General features: G+C 38.2%; 1 protein-coding gene and 1 long non-coding RNA gene across 2 annotated transcripts; both read right to left on the bottom strand.

Annotated features, from left to right (window-relative positions):
* Window positions 1-895: 895 nt before the first annotated feature.
* Window positions 896-10,241, bottom strand: LOC21389983 (putative threonine aspartase). Its single transcript, XM_024173005.1, is given in 11 exon segments — window positions 896-1,285; window positions 1,741-1,845; window positions 7,379-7,499; window positions 7,695-7,858; window positions 7,943-8,082; window positions 8,533-8,662; window positions 8,863-8,944; window positions 9,376-9,415; window positions 9,566-9,686; window positions 9,821-9,871; window positions 10,019-10,241. Coding segments are annotated over 11 exon segments (1,185 nt in total). The 5' UTR covers window positions 10,166-10,241; the 3' UTR covers window positions 896-1,201.
* A 12,823-nt stretch (window positions 10,242-23,064) lies between these two features.
* On the bottom strand, window positions 23,065-24,172 carry LOC112093805. The gene is made up of 3 exons (XR_002903218.1): window positions 23,972-24,172; window positions 23,494-23,826; window positions 23,065-23,116 (listed from the first exon to the last, which is right to left on the bottom strand). It is a non-coding gene; the product is annotated as an uncharacterized LOC112093805 (long non-coding RNA).
* Between the last annotated feature and the right edge of the window lie 250 nt (window positions 24,173-24,422).

The raw sequence follows: 24,422 nt of genomic DNA, 5'->3' as shown, positions 1-24,422 counted from the left end.
TTATATTAAATTTATATTGTAATTATATAAATACTTAATTATAATATTATAAAATATAATATCTAATTATAATTATAATATTATATATTTAAAATAATAAAATCTTAATTTTTATTATAACTATCATATTATAAATATTAATATAATAATTATAATATTCAAAGGCAATGATGGAAAAGAAAATTAGAAGAGCTTGGAATGGGCATTCCTCTCATATGAGGAAAGAATGATGATTCACCCATTTGATGGAAAAGTTATTCCATTTTGAATGGCCATTCTTTTTCTTAAAACCAACCAAACATGAGAATGAATCTTAATTCCTTTCCATTCTTCCCAAAGTCTCTAACAATAGAGTTGAATTTTGTCTAATTGATAAAACACAACGGTGATTTTTTTTATTAGGGAAAAAAACGTAAGATAATATCTTTAAAAAAAAAAGAAAAAGAAAAAAAAAACACCGATAAATTCTCTATTTTTTTTTATAATTCGGGTAAATTCTCTTTCTTTTTTTTTTTTAATAATTCCAGTAAATTCTTACATTTTGATTGAACACTTGTGAGTTTCATCCCAAAAGGATTAAACACTGATGAGGTTTTGTCGTTATCTCATTAGCTTACGTCACTGGGTTGATTCAGATTTTTTTTTTTTTTAATAGAGAAACTGGGTTGATTCAGTTATTTTCCGCCAAATGAATCAAAAAATCACTGCGGTTACACTATAACAAACTTACAGTACAACAATAGCATGGAGTAAATATGAGGATCGGACCAGCTGAATAGAAAGATAACCATCTCAAACGAAAACAAAAGGTTGAATTAATTGTGAAGAGCTACAACAAATTTAATCAAATCATTTGACATTGGTATGACTAGTGTTTTTTTTTTTGGTTCACAATTTGAAGCCTCTTGAAGTACAATCGTTCAATTTTTTAGCAGTAAGCTTGTAAGGAATCCATCTGATTAAGGGTGCTTCTGCATTAAGATTCTGCAGTCGTCGCAACAAATATGACCTTTGCTTTAACATATGAAGTCAAATCCATTGTAACACTAACAGTAATGTCCGATCTCTTGAAAAAACATCAGATATTGCTGAATCTTGATTCATGGACGATCAAGCTTAGCTCATCCGTCACGGAACTGAAAATTTTGGTCACAGTATGCACTCAATGCAGTGTTTTTATATGCACACTGTTGCATTCACATCAGCTTTCACCAGAAAGATCAATTCGTGCTTCAAAATGGTCTATCCCTGTCCTGTTTTGCTCTTTACGCCTTGGGATTGAAACCTGAATAAATAAATAAATAATTTGTAAATTATAGTATGGTTGCTACAGTTTTGTCAGAGATCAATATGTTGACAATTAAAAGAGCACCTAATTTAACTATAGAAGTGATACTCATAAAGTGAGTTTGAGGATTTCTGGATGTCAAAAAAAAATAAAATAAAATAAAAGCGATGGAACAAGGATGAACTGATAACTTAGCAAGTATTTTTCAGAGTGCAGTGAAGAGTGTGAAAGCACAACCCCGCTGCCGTCTAAATCATATTCATGGGGTTGGCGGATTATCATTTCAATTATAATTCTTGATGGATTACATAAGTTCCTTCAAATCCAAACTAAGCCACAAATAAAGCTATCAAGTAAACTTTCTTTCTCAAAAAAAGAGAAACCGAAATGGAGACAAAAGAAAACAGACAAATTACAACTGTTAATGTAAAAAATCAAACATCCATTAGTACCTTGGGCCGCTCCATAGAGCTTCCAAAATAGCCAATTCCAAAGGATAAAGAAGAATAAGCAGCTGCTATCTCTACGGCTTTCAGCTTTAGAAAACTTCCTGAAACCTAAAGAAAGATCTTGTTAGGATTCTAGTCACTACTGCTGAATTTAGCTAACAAAAGTTGACAGAAAAGTGGCAATAGCCTTCTTTATTGAATTCAAATTACTCCAATAACATCAAGAGCTTCATCACAGCTCTGAAGATAGTGAAAACGAAGGAAGAATACCAGAAATGCAAGAATATAGGAAAGAAAGATAAAGAGGGATTTTCGAGGAATCCCACAACCTCCCAGGGATCAATTCCAGCACCAAATTCGATACCTCTCCCCTTCCTCGATGCTCCCCATATAACCACCGATCGTCTAACCAATTTCACGCACCTCCCCCATATGGGCCCTTCGTGCTTGCCACGCTCCCTTCCTGATCCATCTCATTAGGGCCTAGGCCCATCTCAATTCCTCTCTTGGCCCTCCTACCATAAACCTTCCGTACCGGAGGTATAACATCACTGCCCCCTTCGAAGACAACCTTGTCCTCAAGGTTGTGGTGGGGAAATTGGGCCTGAAACACGTCTAGATGCTCCCACGTAGCCTCCTAATCCGGCAGTCCCTTCCATTTAACCAAAATCTCCGCCACTTGCTTCCCACCCCAGGAGGTCCACCGGCCCCGGATGACCTCGGAAGGTTCAACCTGCAGCTCCAATGCATCCGAGAGCTAAGGTGGGAGTGGCTGACACCTGGGGTCACTACCCTTGAATGGTTTCAGCTGAGAAACGTGAAAAACCAGGTGAATCCGAGCGCCAATTGGTAGCTATAGGCGATATGCTACCTCGCCTATCTTCTCCAGGACCTCAAAAGGTCCGTAAAAACGTGGGGCCAGCTTCTCGTTCGGCCGCCGTGCCAAGGATTTAAGGCGGTAGGGCCTCAACTTGAGAAGGAACACGATCCCCCGGAGAGAAGGACAGTTCTCGGCGGTGAGCGTCCGCAAACCTTTTCATACGCTGCTGAGCCAGCACCAAATGTCCCTTGAGAACGTCCAGGAACTCATTCCGTTGTTGAAGCTGCAGGTTAACATCCTCTACGGCCGAGGGGGAATCTTGGAATCTGGAAACTGTAGGTGGTTCCTACCTGTAGACCACCTGAAATGGGGAATGCTTCGTTGAAGCATTACAGGTAGTATTGAACCAAAATTCGGCCCACGGCAGATACTGGAGCCACGCGCGAGGTTTGTCACTAACGAAACAACGGAGGTATACTTCCAAACACCTGTTTACAACTTCAATTTGTCCATCGGACTCAGGGTGGTAAGCGGAACTGAGTGCCCTGTGCACGAAACAGTTCACGCCAAAAAAGACTCATGAAGAGCGGATCTCGATCTGTGATGATGGAACATGGGATGCCGTGGAGTCTTACCACTTCTCGAACAAACGCCTCAGCCACTCTCTTGGCTGTGAATGGATGAGACAGTGGCAAGAAATGAGCGTACTTGGACAGTCGATCTACTACCACTAGGATAGTGTCCATACCTTGGGACCGAGGCAAGCCACATATAAAATCCATGGAAATATCCTCCCACACCCTCACCGGAATAGGCAATGGTTGCAGCAACCCCGCAGGAACCAAGGCCTCTGATTTGGAGCGTTGACAAACAGAGCAGTTAGCCACATATGCGCAGATGTCTCCCTTCATTCCCCGCCAAAACAAATTGTTTGCCACACGCTTATATGTCCGCAAAAAACCTGAGTGTCCCCCCAAAGCAGAATCGTGGAATTCGTGCAACAACCTGTGTATCCATGGTGACCCACGTGGTAAAACGACCCTGCCCTGGTAGCACAAGAGATCCTGATGTAATGAGAATCCGGGTGCCACTTCCTCACCCCTACCCAACTTACCAATTAATGCCACGCACTCCTCATCTTGCCGCTGCTCCTTCTGAATCACAGACCAGTTTACTAGTTGCGGTATGGACAGGGCAGTCAACTCCATCGCAACGCCTTACCCGCGCCGGGACAACACATCAACGACCCGGTTCGACGCTCCCGGCTTGTACTGCAGCTCAAAATCATAGCTAAAAAGCTTAATGGCCCAGCGGAGGTGTTCGGGAGGTAGGAGCCGTTGACCCATAAGAAACCTTAAGCTCTGTTGATCGGTTCTCACCACAAAGTGGCACCCCAGCAAGTAGTGGCGCCACTTTTGTACAGCCAAAACGACTGCCATGAGCTCGCGCTCGTACACTGACTGGAGCCGTGTAGATCCCGACAACTCCTTCCTGAAAAAGGCAATGGGCCTCCCTTCCTGCATTAGTACTGCGCCCAAACCCGAGCCGGAGGCGTCCGTTTCCACCACGAAGAGCTTCGAGAAATCTAGCATTGCAAGGACCGGCAGGGTGGTCATGGCATGCTTAAGTGCGTCAAATGCGGCCCCTGCCTCCTGAGTCCATTTGTACTCTCCACGTCAGAGTAGTTCGGTCATGGGTCTCGCCAACTGTCCAAAGTTGCAAACGAATCGCCGGTAATAACCGGCTAGCCCCAGAAATCCCCTAACCCCACGGACATTCTTGGGAGTGGGCCAAGCCACAACGGCCTCTATCTTAGCCGGATCAGCCGCCACCCCAGCGGCCAAGATCACATGCCCCAAGTACTCCAGTCGTTGCTGCCCGAATGCACATTTCTTCCGGTTTGCGAATAACTGCTCATTTCTTAAGACCTTCAGGACTGCAACGAGATGCTCCTGATGCTCCTCCCAAGTGTGGCTATAAACCAAGATATCATCAAAGAATACCAATACAAAACGGCACAGGTAAGGCTGGAAAACCTTATTCATAAGCGCTTGAAACGTGGCGGGGGCGTTTTTCAAACCGAACGGCATGACCAAGAATTCGTAGTGCCCCTCATGCGTTCGGAATGCAGTCCTTTCCACATCAAATTCCCTGACTCGAATTTGATGATACCCCACCCTCAAGTCCAATTTCGAAAATACTGCCGCCCCATGTAATTCGTCCAAAAGTTCGTCGATGACGGGAATTGGAAATTTATCCGGTATCGTGAGATGGTTAAGGGCGTGATAATCCACGCAAAAACGCCAGCTTCCGTCCTTTTTCTTAACTAATAGAACAAGGTTGGAGAAAGGGCTACTGCTCGGCCTAATGACCCGAGAAGCCAACATTTTAGCCACGAGCTTCTCTATCTCGCTCTTCTGCACTTGGGGGTACTTGTACGGCCGAATGTTAGGCGGTTCCGCCCCTGGTTTGAGAACGATCTGGTGATCCCGTGCCCGGTTTGGCGGTAGACCATTCGGTGCCTCAAACACAATAGCGAACTGGGCCAAGACCTCCTGTAAAGCCTCGAGTTCCTTGGCTTGGAACTCGTCACCCACCCCTCCTTCGAGTGCATATATTTCCAAAAATGCCCCTGCCATATCCCCGTGGAATGTCCAGGATAGGGTCCGTAAACTCACTGGCTCCAACTTCAACGTTGGGTCTCCCCTTAAACAAATCCACCCCGCATCCGACTTGAATTTCAGGGTAAACTTTTGCCAGTCGGCCCTGACCTCCCCCAGCGTTTGTAGCCATGTTACCCCCAGAACCACCTCAGCACACCCGAATTCAAAGGGAACGAAATTCCCTAAAACCTTGTACCCTTGGATCCTGAGCTCTACCCCCTTACACACTCCCTGTCGTTTAAAACAGGCGCCGTTGCCTACCTGAATTCCATAGCTACCCGTAGCTGCCATGGGAATTTGCAGCTCTCTCACGACCCTTAGAGATAGGAAATTGTGTGAAGCCCCACTGTCCACCAAAACCATCACCTCGCGACTTCCAATGGTCCCTTTCAGCTTCAGGGTGTTAGAAGATGAAATTCTTATCAATGAATTGAGAGAGAGGCCTGCCACCCCTTCGACCTCTTCTGTGGGTGGCTCCACCGCCTCTGCCGATTCCTCATCATCTTCTCCGTCTTCTTCCGAAACCAACAGCACCTGCAACTGCCGATTCTTATATCGGTGCCCTGGACTAAACTTCTCGTCGCACCTATAACACAGCCCCTTGGCCCGTCGGTGCTGAATCTCGTCATCGGTAGGCTTCCTGAAACCAGCCCCACCCCCTTCTAAGGTCCCTGTCTACTGCGAGGGCCACACTCGGGGTCGGTGGGTGGGAACCGACTCCTTTCCTAAGTTGGACTGAAGGGAGTTCCCAGAAGATCCTAGAACGAGGCTGGGCTTTTCACTCAAGCCCATACCCTTCCCCAATTCCTCATATCTCCACCCCCGGCCCATCTTCCCTTTCCTAAGTCTTTCTACAGCCTCGTTCCTATCCTCAATTTGTTGGGCCAGATCCATAAACTCATGGAGGTTAATGGGCCGATGCAATTTAACCTCAGCCCTCATCCTCCCGTAACCCATTAAGAAAAGCTCCACGAAAAATAGGTTCAGGAATACCTCTCATGGACGCTGCCAGAGGCTCAAAGCGGTTGCGGTAATCAGCCACCGTGCTGTCCTGCCGCAGCGCCATCAACCTCTCTATCGGGTCGCCGTCCTTCGTGCGGCTGAAGCGGTGGAGAATAGATGCCTTCAAGTCACACCAACCGGCAAACGGCACCTGTGAATCCAACCACTGGAACCAGCTGAGGGCCCTTCCCTCCATGCAAACCGAAGCAGCCATTACCTTCTCCCCCTCCTCGACTCCGTTAATGGCGAAGTAACACTTTGCGTGGAACACCCAACCATACGGGTCGTCCCCTTGGAATATTGGCAGCTCAAGTCGTCTTCCCCGATGATCTGTCCGTCCGCGGCCCCGTTCTGGCGACTCGTTCTGCATCCGCCGCTCCCGGTCACGTCCATGTTCCCGCCGCTGGGGCATCGGCGGCTGGGCCTCAAGGTGGCGACCCAGCATAGTTTCTAGTCGGAGAAAGGACCCTTGTACGTCCCCGATCTGGATTCCCAAGGCCTCCACGTCCTCCTGTAGCTGCGGTACATGATCCACCATCGCTCCCATCAAACGTACTGTCTCCCTGATCAACTCGAGGTCACCCTCCAAACCAGAGATGCGCTCCGTGGTGCTTGTTGCCGTCGCACTGTGAGCCATGGATCGCTGGCTCTGATACCAAATGTTAGGATTCTAGTCACTACTGTTGAATTTAGCTAACAAAAGTTGACTGAAAAGTGGCAATAGCCTTCTTTATTGAATTCAAATTACTCCAATAACATCAAGAGCTTCATCATAGCTCTGAAGATAGTGAAAACGAAGGAAGAATACCATAAATGCAAGAATACAGGAAAGAAAGATAAAAAGGGATTTTCGAGGAATCCCACAACCTCCCAGTGATCAATTCCAGCACCAAATTCGATACCTCTCCCCTTCCTCGATGCTCCCCATATAACCACCGATCCTCTAACCAATTTCGCGCACCTCCCATATGGGCCCTTCGTGCTTGCCACGCTCCCTTCCTGATCCATCTCATTTGGGCCTGGGCCCATCTCAATTCCTCTCTTGGCCCTCCTAACATAAACCTTCCGTACCGGAGGTCTAACAGATCTGCTATATTAGTTTTTCGAGACAAGCTAACATAAAAAGCTCCAGTCAGGAAAGGACTTGGAAACTCACCACCGGAGTGTCCGCTTGCACAAGTAGAATACCAGCACTCTTGTCAGTACCATTATGATCGCTATCTTGAACAAAAGACCGTAATACTTTGTTGCAAGCTGAGGCAGGACCAACCTGTGAACTAAGTGTTGTATAAAACTGTGTAAGCTACACATACAGGGCTATATAGGGATAAGCAGAGGCAAAATTTCCACATTATATCTTTTTCTTGCCAAAAATTCTTTCATTTCATTACCCAACTTAGAGAGATGGAGAAAGTAGCTATCTTAATAGTCTAGGAAGCACACATTCGTGAAATCAATGAAGCCAAACATACATGGATGAAGAGACACAGCACTCTCGAGCAGCAAATCCTTTCATTAAATATTCACCAGCACCACTCACACAACAGCCAACTACAAATGGAGCTCCAAAAGGACCTTTAGAGGATGCCCAACAACCTGAACCATACGTTGCTGCTAATCCAACACGTCCTCTGACCTGTAATTTTTTAATTAAACAAAAAGAGATGTAAGTTTTCCAAAACAGATGCGAACCCGAATATCAAATAATATAAGCTATTACCTTCAAAGCGATTCCCCCACTCGAGGCTCCAGATGCTATATGTCCTTCAGTGTCAACACAAATAACTCCGACTGTGTCCATGATGGAATCTTCTTCAGGCACATCCCTTTTTGATGGATAAAATGGCTGACCTTCCTTTTCTAAAACAACGTGCAAGTATAATAAGTAGAAACAAAAATATTACTTAAACGAGTTTTATAAATAAGAATCTTGGCATATCAACCAAAAACAACGAATTGAACAAGTAAAAGCACAACATGATGAATGGACAATGGTTTGATAAGAAAAACATTTAGCCGACAACAAACCAGGAAAACATTATGTACAAAACCCTTGGAGAATTGTCTAGCTATTCCTAGGTCAGGACTTGGCATAGCATACAACACTATGTCGTCTAGCTATTCCTAGGTCAGGACTCAGCATAGCATACAAGTAGCATATGCTAAGTGCAGAGGTGGGTGAATTACATAACCTTTTCCTTTACCAGAAGGGGAAAAAAAAAATTATGCAGAAAAAAATTTCAGTGAAAATAATGCTATCCTATCAAACACAAGAGCTGAAGAGTTAACTAATAAATAATGATTCAATACCTAACTTTGCAGCAGTCCCTTGGGGACTACATTGATGTTCAATAGAGGAGTTCTCCATCTTGGCTTTTGCATCACTGACCATTGCTTTGTATTTTTTCCATTGTGCTTTGGCCCTTTCAGTCACCAGCCACTGTTTCAAGATAAGCAAGATCAATTGATACTACTAAGATGTAGGAGAAAACCTCCCGTTAAAACATGAAAATTTTAACATGTTATAAAGATATATTTGATAACATTAACGTAGTATTAGCAAGAATTCTCATAAAAGGTAAAACAGAAAACTAAATAATTGGCTCACAAAGTTAGGAAATAAATTGTACAAGGACTAACCTCATTGGCCTCTTTTGCTGTTGCCAGCACAGAAATACCCTTGGATTTCGCCCATTCACAGGCACCTTCACCAACCAAGAACCTGGAAAAGAGAAAATTTCCCCTATGAGAAAGCTAAGAAGTGGAAACAATGAATAGCGACGCCTATAAATTTGTTATTCGCAAGCATAGAAGATGTAATCGGGCATCGATTATTTTTTCTTCATCAGAAGTTGGTTCTATCAGAGTTCTGTCATGAAAATGTTAGATAGAAAGCTTTACTTGAAAACAAAAGCACGTATGCTTTGTCAGTCATACACAAAATTTTTTTAGTGGAATAAGATGAAATACGAGAGTGAAAATTAGAAGAACCAGTCCTATAATTTTTCAAGGGATACCGAAAAAACAATGAAAGGAAATACAAACAATGATTTAATAGAAATTCATAATTGTCCAACAAATTTAAATGGGGAGCAAACGTTACATGGGTGGTATTAGGCCCAACAAAGAAGATCCCATCATTTGCTCCTTTACCAATAAAGCAGCAATCTGAATGGCGTTTTTCACACCTGGTCTAGAAAATATGCGGGGGATGTTCAGTAACTAAAATAAGAACAAGGGTACTGAAAGGATAAATGAAATCAGAAAGACAAACCAATTACTATAATGACACAAGAACATTATCATTCGCGCTAAATCATGAAATATTCAGCCATGAGATTACCTGGAACCGCTCCAACAGCTCCAAATGCTCCGGTATCACCATTCATAATGCTAGCATCACATTCTACGTGCCCGTCTTCCGTCAAATTGGAGCCTCGGCCAGCATTGGTGCTTGGATCATCCTATATCGAATTTATTTGTTAAATAGAGTTCTTTAACTGTAGAGTCTACTAGAATATAGAAAGTGAGAAATGACGGTAATAAAACACTTCGATAAATTCCAGATTATAAGAAATATACATATTCGAAGATTTACCTCCAATACTTGAATAGCAGCAGATACAGCATCCACACATCTACCAGAACCCTAAACAACAAAAGAGCGAAAAAAAAAAAGTGATGATCAAATAACAGAAGCTTGAGTTTTATAATCGTGATTTTGTTTCTTTTTAAATTTTCCCTCCATTTCTTTCTTACCAAACAGGAAGAGAGAGAGAGAGATTAAGAAGGAGACCTTGCGGAGAACTGAAGCGGCGGCGAGGCAAGCGCGTTTCATGGCGGACCTGAGGGCTTTCTCGTTGGAAGGCGCGTGGAATCCGGCGCCTACGTGAACGGCGATGAAGAAGCTAGGGTTTTCATGGTGCTCGAGTTGGTCGGCCATGGATTCCGATTTCCGTGCTGTAAAATGCAAAGGAGTAGACTCACTGCAAGTGGAGTTTGATCCCTTTGGGCTTTGGGTAAACTCTACCTGAAGTTGAACCGCTGTCCAAAAGCGCGGGTTTATATTTGAGATTCAGGGGATATTTTGGTTGGGATTATTCAAATTATGATTTGAATTATGTTTTATAGTTCGTTATACAGTATTTTTTTTTATAAAAAATATACATAAATTAAATATAATTTTAATCACATAATTTTAATTTATGAACTAAATATCTCTCTAATAAAAAAAATTTAAGATTTACATCTGTTTTTTTTTTTGGGTAATTATTTAAAAGAAATGCAATAACTTTTAGGATTTATCTCCAATTCATCACCTATAGAAGTGACAGATTTATATGGCAATGATGATGCCAATGTGTAAATGAAGCAAATTAATTATAAAATAATTTATGTACTAGTAGTAGTAAGAAAGTGAGTACAGTAAAATATCCATAAATAAATATTTAATAAGATCTCATTTATTTTATCGATTTGAGTTTTTAATTTTAATTTTATTACAGTTAAAAGTTCTCATAAAAAATCACATTAAATTTTTTTTACTACAAGTAAAAACTCTCATATAAAGTCGCATCTCAACTCGAATTGAAAACTCGAATCGCTAAACTGAACGTGGCCTAAATTAATTATCTTGTTTAAATAATTAAAATTTTTGGTTTCAATTTAGGTCAATCTATTAAATTAATAATTTTTTTAAATGCAAAAAATAATTTTTTTTTTCAAATTCTATAGAGCGAAGTGAAAATATAAATTTTTTAACAACTTTTATTTTCTCAATTCAATTCTTTTACAAAATATGTGTCTAAAATAATTTGTTTTTTCTCTGTACCTAAATTGAACTCAACTTCGTCTTTAATTTTTTACAAAACATGCACTACATCTGACAATTTTTTCATGTTGTAGGAAGTAGTTATTTAAGGTTATTATTGCTTTAACATCTTAAAACACTTCATCTTTCACGGTATTAAATTTGTAAAATACATTTATTGTATATACAAGTACATATTAACCTTCATGTTAAATGTACGTACAATATACATTAATTTTGGACTTCTTTGCATGTACATAACAACAATTAATTTTTTTTAATAATGTCTGTACACATATTAAGTTTTGACCACATACCATTATTTTTTTATTTATAACTCTTAAATCTTGGTAAAAGAAAATGTACATGTAAAAAAAGTAATAAAAAACATAAATTTTTCATAAACTCATAAATTATTCATTTACTGATAAATTGATAAATTATTCATTTATCGTAACCTATTTAAAATAATATTTTTTTCTTAGTTCTAATAATATGTTGGAGAAAAATTCAGAATTAGGAGGATGAAAAGAATAGAGAATGCAGAAAGAAGGGTTTGAGGCGTATAGGAATACTTTTCTTTAAGGTTTTATTTGCCCTCACTTCTCAAAGTTTGCTAACGAGTTCTAAATTGTAAATTACCCCCAAGATACAACAAACTCTTGAACACAATATCCAGCAAAAATATTGAGTTCCAGAACAATTATATATCTGTATTTTCTGATGTCCATCTTATAAAGACAGAGATGCATCCATCCTCTTTAAGTGTTACAACCTTTCACATAAAGATACTTTTTCAATTTGATGGTTATCTTTTATATGCTTATGCACTTATATCAATAGTTATTTCTATTGTTAATAAGTACTCAGATATGTGAGAAAACATATCACAAATATATGCAATAGTTCGAGACCTTTTCAGATCACTAAAACACACGAAAACACATTTTCCGTCGACAATTTGCGCTGCAGCGCGCGGGCTTAGCAAAACAGACCCGAGAGGTCTGTTTTGCGCAGGCTGCAGCGCGCAGGCGCGCGCTGCAGCGTACGCTTCTGTGCGCTGCAGCGCGCATGCCCCGAGAGGTCTGTTTTGCGCAGGCTGCAGCGCCCAAGCGCGTTGCAGCGCGTGCTTGCGTCAGCCCACTCTTCCCGAATGTGTTTTAATCCAATTTGTGATATCAAGATTGAGAGATATATTATAATCTCTCTAACAATCCCCCACTAGATTGTAATATTTCTTCAGAATTAACAACGATAAACACATACATACATGAAGGTATCTTTCGATTTTAACCTTTACTTAGTGACTATACTTCAAAGTATTCACAAGACAATAGTGTGCTTTGCATTAAACTTTGTCTCTTAAGCAAATACCGGAAATATATCACATAAGTGTTATCCCAGATTTCAAAACTGTTCCAATCGTTTAGCACTATTCCGGCCTTGTGCTCTATCTTGGATTCATGAACATTTACAAGACTAAACTAAGGTCTTGTTAGGAACGACACCACTCCTTATGTTCACTTAGGTGAAGTTCGAATTATATCTCTAGCTACTAAGAGACTCGAACTTCATTAAGAGTATAAACTCAACCTCAAACACGTAGCTATTTTTGCACCGATATCCTGGAAGGGACTAATAAAAGTTCGGTGCTAACCCGGTCACATAACAATAATTTGTTCTTATCCATTTAACTATGGAATAGCGGTACAACTATTGCATAGTTGGGTTACCATCATTGGTGACTCTTTCAAAGAAAGGTTTCAGTCTCATTCCACTAGATGTTTCTTTGACTAAGTCTCTTGAAAGACCTTTCGTCAAAGGATCCGCTAGGTTCTTGTTTGTCCTAACATATACAATATTAATAACACCACCGGTTATTAATTGTTTAACATATTCATGTCTCAAGCTAATATGTATAGATTTTCCATTATAAACCTTGTTATAAGCTCTAGACAGAGTAGCTTCACTATCACAGTACAAAGAAATAGATGGCATCGGTTGTGGCCACAACTCAATATCAAGCTGCAAGCAATAGATTTCTTAGCCATTCCGCTTCTTTGCCTGCAGCGGCAAGTGCTATAAACTCACTCTCCATCGTAGAGTGAGTTATGCACGTTTGTCTCTTAGAAGCCCAAGAGATGGCTCCTCCTGCAATTGTGAAAATCCACCCGGATGTAGATTTATTATCACTTGCACTTGTTATCCAACTTGCATCCGAGTACCCTTCAAGTACTGTCGGATAGTCATTATATGACAAACCCAAGTTAATGGTTCTTTTAAGATAACCAAGTACTCGTCCAATTGCATTCCAATGTTCGATACCCGGGTTACTCGTGAACCTAGACATTTTGCATACCGCAAATGCTATGTCGGGTCTTGTACAATACATAGCATACATTAAGCTACCGATCGCACTAGCATATTCAAGATGTGCCACAGCTCTGCCTGCATTCTCTAGTAATTTAATACTAGAATCATATGGGGTATTTGCTTCTTTAAACTTTAAATGATTGAATTTAAGAAGCACCTTCTCAATATAATGAGATTGACACAACGAGTAACCCCCACTATACTTCCTCACTCTTACGCCTAAGATAGTATCTACTTCACCAAGATCTTTCATCTTAAATTGTGAAATTAGATATTTCTTGGTATCATTTACCCCTTGCATGTTTGTTCCAAAAATGAGCAAGTTATCAACATACAAGCATATTATCACACCAAAACAATTTATAAATTTAGAGTATAAGCATTTATCAGCATTATTATGCTTAAAACCATGAGATAAAATGACATTATCAATTTTCTCATGTAATTGTTTTGGTGCTTGCTTTAAACCATAAAGTGACTTGACTAACTTGCAAACCTTCTTTTCATTTCCAAGTAATACAAACCCTTCGGGTTGTTCCATATAGATTTTCTCATCAAGATCACCATTTAGAAAAAGCCGTCTTAACATCCATTTAATGCACATGCAAATTGCATATCGATGCAATTGTAAATAGCACTCTTATGGATGTCAATCTAGCTACCGGAGCATATGTATTGAAATAGTCTATACCACGCTTTTGTTTAAAGCCTTTAGCTACTGATCTAGCTTTGAATGTTAGTATAGACCCATCGGTATTGTACTTTCTCCTAAACACCCATTTGTTGCTTATTGGTTTTGATCCCGGAGGAAGATCGACCAAGATCCAAGTTTGATTCGATATAATCGAATCCATTTCATCATTCACGGCCTCTCTCCAAAAGGAGGCATCCCTTGAAGTCATAGCTTCATTAAATGTCTTTGGATCTTCCTCTACATTAAGCAACAATGGTATTTTATTAAGTACACCATTTCTATCTCCTTCAACCAAAAAGGTTAAAGCTTGAGATGAAATAAAATCCGGTGCTAGGTTCTTTTCTTTTCTTTCACGTTGACTTCTTCTCGGTTCGAAAGATGTCATAGACTCTTTCCTTTTATTAGTGGAGGTACCGGGAATGTCAACATATGGTCGATTAACATTAGATTCTAATTCAATGGTAGAATCAAGGCTAAACTTGTTATCAACAAATTCAACATCTCTTGATTCCACAATAACATTAGAATCTAGATTCAATAATCTATAAGCCTTGAAATTTTCAGCATAACCTACGAAAACACTTCGAATACCTCTAGCGCCTAACTTTGATGATTTAGGGTTAATAATTTTATAAAAGGCTAGACAGCCCCACACCCTTAAATACATCAAGTTTGGTTTTCTTCCTTTCCACACTTCATATGGAGAGACATGTATTTTTATAGATGTAATCCTATTATGAACATGACATGCTGTAAGTAAAGCTTCCCCCCATAAATTATTAGGCAATTTAGAATTAAGAAGCATAGAGTTAATCATATCGGTAAAGATTCTATTCTTTCTTTCAGCCAATCTATTTTGTTGAGAAAAGGGGCGGGCTGACTGTTGATGAATAATTCCATGCTCTTCACAGAAAGCATCAAATTCATTTGAGAAATATTCACCACCTCTATCACTTCGAACCATTTTGATCTTCTTGTCTTTTTGGTTCTCAATTTCAGCCTTATAAATTTTAAATTTATCAAAGGCTTCATCTTTTGTTCTAAGTAAATACACATAAGTATATCTAGAACAATCATCAATAAAAGTGATAAAGTATCTCTTTCCTCCTCTAGTCAAAATTCCATTATACTCACAAATATCTCATATCCAATATTTGAGTATTACGTTCGGCTCTAGGAAAAGGTTTCTTAGTCATCTTTGCTTGTATACAAATTTCACACTTATCATTTTTAATATCTTTGCAATTAATCAAACCATGTTTAGACATGTATTTCAAAGATCTAAAATTTAAGTGTGCTAAACGTGCATGCCAAACATCAAAAGAATCAACAATATAAAGAGAATTCACATCATCTTTATTATTAACGCTTAGTTTGTACATGCCATCACAAGAATACCCCTTTCCCACAAAGATCACATTCTTAGATACTATACAATTATTGCCCTCAAGTACAATCTTAAGTCCATTCTTACACATAAGACTAGCGGATACAAGATTTTTCTTAATATCAGGAACATGAAGTACATTGTTCAATGTAAGCTTCTTTCTGGAAGTAAAGTTAATCTCCACCACTCTTCTCCCGGCAACCATCGCTGCATCATTGTTCCCCATGAGAACTGTTTGTCCTTCCTTTTCCACTAGCCACTAATCGGAGGATTTAAATGCAGCCATGTTTGTTTCGGTAATCATGCCAATTTGCAATTCCGAGACCATAGCACATATGTCTTCAGTTTTCTCTTCAACGGCATTGGCAACGTTGGTGTTCACTTCTTCCTTTTTCTTCTTGTATCTGCAGTCATTTTGGCGATGACCTTTCTTTCCACAAAAGAAACAATTTTCAGAAAATTTCTTTTGGTCATTACCGGGCTTTTTGAACTTCTTGTCATTATTGACTTTGAAGTTCTTTGAAAACTTACTAGCTTCGGCAACATTAACTTTAGAGGAATCTACATTTTTGTTCTTGGAATCACGAGATTTAGTCTCTTCTTCGATTCTCAAATGTTTTTGTAATTCCTCCAAAGTTATGTCATCTCTCCTATGAAGGAGTTTCTTTCTATAACCATTCCAACTTTGAGGCAATTTAGCAATAATTGCCCCCACTTAGAATGATTCAGAAATCTCAACCTTCAATTCACGAAGCTTAGTAATAATGACTTGTAATTCATGTATTTGATCTAGAACGGACTTGGTATCAACCATGACAAATTCTAGAAATTTTAAGATGAGAAATTAGTCCGTACCTTCCTTCTCAGTTTTGTATTTGTATTCAAGAGCGTTCCAAATCCTCACCGGAGACTCCATCGAGTTGTATAGATCGTAGAGCCTATCGGAGAGAGTGTTGAGAATATGACCCCGGCACATGATTTCATCATCTCCTCGATTCTTCCTTGCAGTCTTCAATTCTTCAGAATCATCCTCCTTTGGTTCAGGAAGAGGCTCTAATTTCGGATTAAGTACGTAGGCGATCTTAAGCACGGTGAGAAGGAAGAACAACTTTCCTTTCCAGCGGGTGAAGTTGGTACCATCAAAACGATCAAGTTGAACATTAGGATTGAGGAAAGACGTCATGTTCTTTTCAACCTCCATTGCAACAAATTAAAACCTTAAAGATTGTTGGAGAAAAATTCAGAATTGGGAGGATGAAAAGAATAGAGAATGCAGAAAGAAGGGTTTGAGGCGTATAGGAATACTTTCCTTTAAGGTTTTATTTGCCCTCACTTCTCAAAGTTTGCTAACGAGTTCTAAATGGCAAATTACCCCCAAGATACAACAAACCCTTGAACACAATATCCAGCAAAAATATTGAGTTCCAGAACAATTATATATCTGTATTTTCTGAAGTCCATCATATAAAGAGAGGGATGCATCCATCCTCTTTAAGTGTTACAACCTTTCACATAAAGATACCTTTTTCAATTTGATGGTTATCTTTTATATGTTTATGCACTTATATCAATAGTTATTTCTATTGTTAATAAGTACTCAGATATGTGAGAAAACATATCACAAATAGATGCAATGGTTCGAGACCTTTTCAGATCACTAAAACACACGAAAACACATTTTTCGTCGACAATTTACGCTGCAGCGCGCGGGCTTAGCAAAACAGACCTGAGAGGTCTGTTTTGCGCAGGCTGCAGCGCGCAGGCCTAGCAAAACAGACCCGAGAGGTCTGTTTTGCGCAGGCTGCAGCGCCCTGCAGCGCGTGCTTGCGTCAGCCCACTCTTCCCGAATGTGTTTTAATCCAATTTGTGATATCAAGATTGAGAGATATATTACAATCTCTCTAACATAATATTCATCAAGACACAATCTAAACTTGAAAAGAAATTGAGGAGCTGGAGATTGCGAAATAGAGAACGCAACATAAAATTCGGGTGTTGTTGCAGATGAAGTTTGAGAAATCAGTCCAAACTTTGTGCAAAGTTAGCATCGCTCTGAAGCACGAATACATTTCGCATTTTGTCTTTGAAGGTCAACCAATTTGGAAAGGAAGATGTTGCAATCAAAGGAAGCCATGTTTTGGAAATTATAAATATACTAAAGGAGAGTTGGGGTTTACTATTCATCAAGACACAATTCACTGTTCCTTCTACAGTAAAGTTACCATTTTGCCCTTATTTCCCCATTGTTCCTTTCTTCTGTGCGGGGGTTATTATGTCGTTTTGCGCCCTAAGCGTTCAGTTTGTTTTGGGATTCAACTTGATTTTACGGTTTTGCCCCTGTTTCGTTGTTCTTCTTTTCACTCCTGTCTTGAGGGCTTTCCGTCATTTTCCTTTGGGGGCATTACCTTTCCTCGATTTTCTTCTCATCGCCTCCTTCATTGTTCTTCGGCGAGTATTGTGGGCTTTTTGGGCGTTATCTTTCCTCGGTTTTCTTCTCATCGCAGCCCTAAATTGTTTTTCCTCTTTCATCTGCTCTTTCTCTTCGCCTCCTTCTTTTGCCCTTTCTCTCCGCCTCCTTCATTGTTCTTCGGTGAGTATTGTGGGCTTTTTCTCTTATGGGTTCATGTTCGTTGCCTCTCTCATGTGATTTTGGGTGATGTTGTTGGGTTTTGCCGCCTCTTTTCTTTGGTTTGTTCGGACATTTTTAGTTTTGGGTTTGCTTTGATTTTCATCTGTTTTTTTTTTTGTGCATGGTTATTTTATTTTTTGTGTAGTTAAATTTCTCAATATTTATTAAGATTGGATGCAATTTCTAACTAGATAGTGCATTTAGGTTTTGAAAAATTGATCTCTAATGTTTTATGCTCGCTCTGGATTGGTCATTTTGTTCAGAGAGTAATTTTTATCTCGGTGTTTTTGTGTTGTCTTCGGTTGACTTCTTTGATGCCCTCAGTCTCTTTGCCTTTCTCATCTTCTTTTCTTCTTTGGTTTTCTGGTTCGGTGTTTTTTGTCTCTCCCTTGTCGTTGAAGGCCTGCGTTTTCTTGCCTCTTTGACCTCTTCATTTTCTTTGTGCTTCCCTTACCTCCTTTCCCATCTCTTTATTTTCTCGGATATGCTTATGGTCTTTCGGCCAATGTCGTGTATCTTTTCTTTGGTGTATTGATTTTCTTCCCTTTTCTTATCTGATTTAGGAGGAAATTGTGTGATTTTATGCTTTCCTCCTCTTGTCTTTTTTGATTGTGTTTATTTACTATTTTAGTTTGGTTTTTTCCTGTCGTTTTAGTGGATGATGCTTTAATTTATTTATGTTTTGGTGCAGGTGTCTTTGATGTTGGTTTGCTTTGTCATTTTTTCTTTGATTTTTCTGTTTTTTTAGGACATTGCATCTTCAGGTTTCTTTTTCCCACTGTTTTTGATGTCTTTTTCTATGGTTTTCCCTGTTGTTTGCTTCCACGCGTTATCTGTTTAAATTTTTCAGTATTTGACAAAAGTGGATGCAATTTCTGATTAGATGGCACATATGTTTATGATTTTTTTTTTTTTTGTAATTTTCTATTTTTTATCTTGATTGGCCCTTTTGTTAAGACAGGGTTCCTTATGTGGGTGCTTCCGTGTTGCCTCCGCCTGATCTTGATGATAAAGATCCTTATGTGGATGGTTTCGTGTTGTCTCTGCCTAATCTTCATTTTTTTCCCGTATTTATTGAGTTGATTATCTGTGATATTTGCAGTGCTCATTTGTCCTTCCACGTTCATGATTTGTACTGATCCTGCTACAGAGGTATTAAATGAATCCTTGATTTTTTTCTCTTTTTTCTGCATTCTGTGAAATGGGTTAGAAATTTAGGGAAAAAAATTATTTTGCTTTGTCTCTTTTTTTTCTACCTTCTTTTTTTCTTTTCTCTTTTCCTTGCGCTGGGATAATTGTTATATTTACGTTTTCTTTCTTTTTTCTTGCTTTTCTTTGTAGTGCTCATTTATCCTGCCATGTTCATGAATTTTACTGATCCTGCTGCAGAGCTATTAAATGAATCCTTGATTTTCTTTTCTCTTTTTTTCTGCATTCTGTGAAATGGGTGAGAAATTTTGGGAAAAAAATTATTTTACTTTGTCTCTTTTTTTTCTACCTTCTTTTTTTCTTTTCTCTTTTCCTTGCGCTGGGATAATTGTTATATTTACGTTTTCTTTCTTTTTCCTTGCTTTTCTTTGTAGTGCTCATTTGTCTTGCCACGTTCATGATTTGTACTGATCCTGTTGCAGAGGTATTAAATGAATCCTTGATTTTTTTTCTCTTTTTTCTGCATTCTGTGAAATGGGTGAGAAATTTTGGGAAAAAAATTATTTTGCTTTGTCTCTTTTTTTTCTTCTCTCTTTTCCTTGCGCTAGGATAATTGTTATATTTACGTTTTCTTTCTTTTTTTTTGCTTTTCCTTATTCTCGATAATGCATTATTTTTATTATTTTGTTAGGGAATTTTCGTTGTTTACATTTTGTGAACCGACTTTGCCTTCTTACGTGTCCTGTTGTTAGAGGCTGTCCATTTAGTCCGTCGTTCTCTATTTAAGAATGTTACTGCATATGAATCTAACATACATATCCCTGTTTCTTTTTCTTTCATTTGGCCTCTTAGTCCCCTATCTCACCTCGCATCATTTACTGCTCTATTACATTGTCCATCATTTACTGCTTCATCCCATTTACTCCTTTATCTTTGTATCTTTCACTCCTTTATCTCTGTATCTTTCAGTCCTTTTGCTTCTGTTTGGTTGGCTGATATTTTAGACTTAAAACAGTCTTTATACCATTTCAGGTACTGTTAATAATCTCTATCTACAACTATTTAATCCCTGCTGTTGACATGGATGTATTGATTTACTATATCAGTGAATATATGAACATCATGTATAAGGTAAATAAAACAAAAAATGGAACGAAATAATGAAACGTGAACAACAAAGATCAATACTACTTTGGCGAAGTCATAGATAGAATATCAATATAAAAAGTTTAAAAGTTATGGGTAGAGATTGATAATAGTAGGTAAAACTTTTGACATATTCAGTTTCATAACATTTATCTATAGATTGTTACAAGTTCCCTTGCCTTCTTTGGAATATGCTTTTATTCATTCTTCTTAACTCAAATATTTTGATAATTTCTTCTTTGTTGTACTTACTCATTCTATGCTTTTTGCCTTTTTTGTTTTTGTTGCTTCATTAAATAACTGTATTTACTTCTATTAGTTTCATTTTTCTACTGTTGAAGCCTCATTCTGCAATTTTATTGTTATTGCTTCATACAAAAAAAAAAAAAAAAAAAAAACATCCTTCATCCCTTTTTGACATATATTATTATTTTTTTTAAATGTAGTCCTTATTGATGTATTACCTCTATTCTATATATAGCTTTAACGCATTTTAGTCTTGCAAAGTTCTTTTTTGTGGCAATGATGATTATAATTAATGTTTGCGTATTGAGTTTTATGTAATTTGTTCAAAGATCGCCGTGAATATTTACTTCTTACTTGGAATCAGCTTTTATTTGTTATTTTCGACAAAGCTTTTTGGATATGTCCTCCTCTTTTTTAAGAAAAAAAACTTATTATGCACCTTTTACCCTCTTAGTATCTATGGTTTTATTAAAAAACTATTTATACATATGCTACTTCTCTTTTTCCACTACTAAGCCTTTGCTTGCCCATTTTCCTGTTTGGGAAAAAAAAAAAAAAAAAAACAAAAAAAACAAATTGTCCAATGTTTTTCCCTATTTACCGTTTCATTCAAGACCTGTTTGTACATGCAATAGCTTCCTTTTTCTATTGCTGACCTTCCGGTTCCTTATTCCATTCTTATCATTTCATACAAAAAAAATTCCCTCCACGAAAAAAATAAAAAGACAAGCCTTATTATTTCATTTCGATTCTCTATTCTATTCATCACCTTTTTATTCCTCTATTTGTTGTTGTTTACTACCTATCTTTTCTCTATTTTTCCTATTTTATTTTTTCAAATAATCTGTGTTACACTATGCCTTTCATGTTGTTTTCTTCTCTTTTCGGCCTTATCTTTAATTCACTTGGTTGCCTTTGAACAACTTTACATATTATTCAAGCTATTTACGTTGGTGTCGTATGCAAATTATACTTTGTGTGATTGATACAATTGGTCATCCTTTTGTGCAGTTGCCCTTAGTAGGCAGCCACAATGTGTGATTTATCACACATTGCTGAAAATATTGAATACCTGAACCACCATTCTTACATAAACATACTATCATATTTATATTTATTGATTTTTTCAGTTCTTTTTTTTTTTTCTTTCCATTGCCGTGGTCACTGTATTTAGTCACTCATTTATTTATTTCTATTTCACAAGGTTTCTTAATTCATTATGTTTCCATTAGCTGACACTGTTGTTGATATTCAATCCGTTCATATCAACCACTTTAGCCAAAATCTGAGAGCTCCACCTACTTTTATCAGTCTCTGGCCATAACTTTTAAATTTTCTATATTGATATTGTATCTATGACTTTACTGGATCGGTAACTTGATTATTTGTATTTTCTAAGGTTTGCTACTGCTCATTGCCCTGTTCTGGTAGTTTCTCTATATCGCTCATTGCTGTTGAAGTTTGGTTCGTTGACATTCCGGGCTTAACGCGGGATTTATAGCGCTTGAGGTATCCCTAATAATTTCTTTTCACAGCTCTTTAGCCTCTGTTACTCACACTGCAAATATTAGCACGCTACGGTTAATGTTAAAATGAGTTGTTTTTAGCCCTATGAATAAATAATGTCAATAGAAAGCGTTGGGCAAGATTCTCTTTCGTTCTCAAAGGATGTTAGTAAGCTTTTTTTTTACTTGCTAATGATTATTATGATTTGATCTTATACATGTACTAGAACAGACCTAAAATCTACTATCCACGTAGATCCATGTTAATGCTACTTTTTAAGTTTGTTTTTTTGGCTGGCTTATTTACTCATTTGTAACTTGGAACACTTACAATGGTGCCTTGACAGTTTTCTTCCAAATTACTCAATACTTCAAACTTATTCTTTGAAATTCCAGTACCTGCAGATAAGGAAAAGCTAAAAATTTCAACAACTGTTCAGAATATAGTTTTTAGGACGAATTAAACTGTGAATTTCCTAGTCTACTCTGCAATCATAATTCAAAAGACGTGAAGTCTTCAATAAGTCCTAGACAAAACACCAGCAATAAGATATGAGAAGACATCATCACTCCTGAATTCATTGAGGTCACAAGAAAGTTGCGAATAGAAAACCACAAAAACCTCGCGCCTAGCTGTCATTTATTTATCCCAAATCTACATATCTAAATCAACAAGTTCACCAGGAATGGAATAGAGTCCTTACCAAGAGTATGCTTGCTTCCATGCCTCCTATCAGCAATCAACTTCCGCGTAGATCGACCATGGCGGAAGTCAAACATACTAATCAAACCCCACATACATCCTGATTGATCTTTCTCAAACCGCACCGCGCGCCTCTGGGATCTCTTGGCACCCATAATGAATCGAGGATTTCTTTTCCTTCGTTAAAACTATCTTATTGGGGTTCTTTTTATAAAAAAAAAAAAAAAAAAAAGTGTTCCTTACTAATCTGAGCTGCATGAGAAACAATCAACAGAAATAGAAAATTGTACAGACATCAGTTAAAAGAATAGTTTACAGAAATATAGTCCTCTTCCAAAAACATGAAAGAGAAAGGAAAACAAAGTGGATTTCCAATCAACAATAATGGATCTCATTGTAAAGGGAAACCAAAAGCATTAAAATAAAATCAGTATTTCTTATTTGATTCATGTTTCTATTGACATGATATCTAATGCAACTGCGTAGAATATAAGTGTTTCCAAGGAAACAAAATGATGCAAACTTACAGCTAATGGTGTTGAAAAAAAAAAAAATAATAATGATGGACCCAAATAGCCCTGATCATGAAAAGTAGAGTAAAATAAAATAAAATAAAATGGTTTTAGTACCTGGGATAGAGCTAAATTCCTTATGCCTTGAACTCACAATGCTGTTAGGATAATCTAGTACAGGAGTCAAGAGATTCCAATTCCAAAATCCCAAGCTTTCAAGCAGAGTGAAGTTCACGGCACCAAGCCTTTCCTTGGATGTTAAGGCATCAGAAATTCAAACCTTCTTTTCTTCTTTACCTCCTTTAACAAAAGCCTTGAAACAGCTCATCACATAATTTCTTCACAAAAAGTTGCTGCCCAGATAGCCAAACCTTTTCAACTTCCAAAATCAGAAACTGGGTCAGGACCAGAAATGTGATGAAAAGCTTGAGAGAGAAGAAACAAGTTTGCCTTCAAAAACAAAAACCCAAATTCCACAATCACAAATCGGATCCAAATTCCACCATTTTCTGAACACATAATTCCAGAACTCAAGGAATGATTTTTTTTCCCAAGGAATGATTGTTTTTCCCTCCATTTTGGCTAGTAAAATCACCTTTAATTGAATGAAAATCCACTTTGAAGGCTAATGCTTCAACCATAGAGAAGCCAAAGCACGCAAACTGAGAAATTTAACTCTCCAAATTGTACCAAAATAGATCCTTGAAAATGACCCCTCTCCGTTACCAAAATAAATCTCTACAAAAACTCTAACAAAAGGACTCCCAAGAGAGGAAAAAAAAAAAGCCTTTATATGGTTCTTCAATGTCAAAGTTTCAGCACCAAACTATTGGACGCAAATTTCTTTTTTTATATATATATTTTTTCCTGACAAAAGAGGCCAAAACGCAACACTTTTTGCAAAGACCCGGATCAAATTTGTACAACGAATTCAACAAAAACAAAAACAATTAGCTGCTCAGAAACAGACTTCTTTTTCAGTGGGTATCTTTTTTTTGACAACCAAAAAGGAGGAAAGAGTCAGATGCCCCAAAAAATGCTTATCC

This window comes from Morus notabilis, unplaced genomic scaffold, assembly GCF_000414095.1.
Source record: "Morus notabilis unplaced genomic scaffold, ASM41409v2 Scaffold215, whole genome shotgun sequence".
Lineage (NCBI taxonomy): Eukaryota > Viridiplantae > Streptophyta > Magnoliopsida > Rosales > Moraceae > Morus > Morus notabilis.
This window is presented reverse-complemented; position numbering and strand designations above follow the sequence as displayed.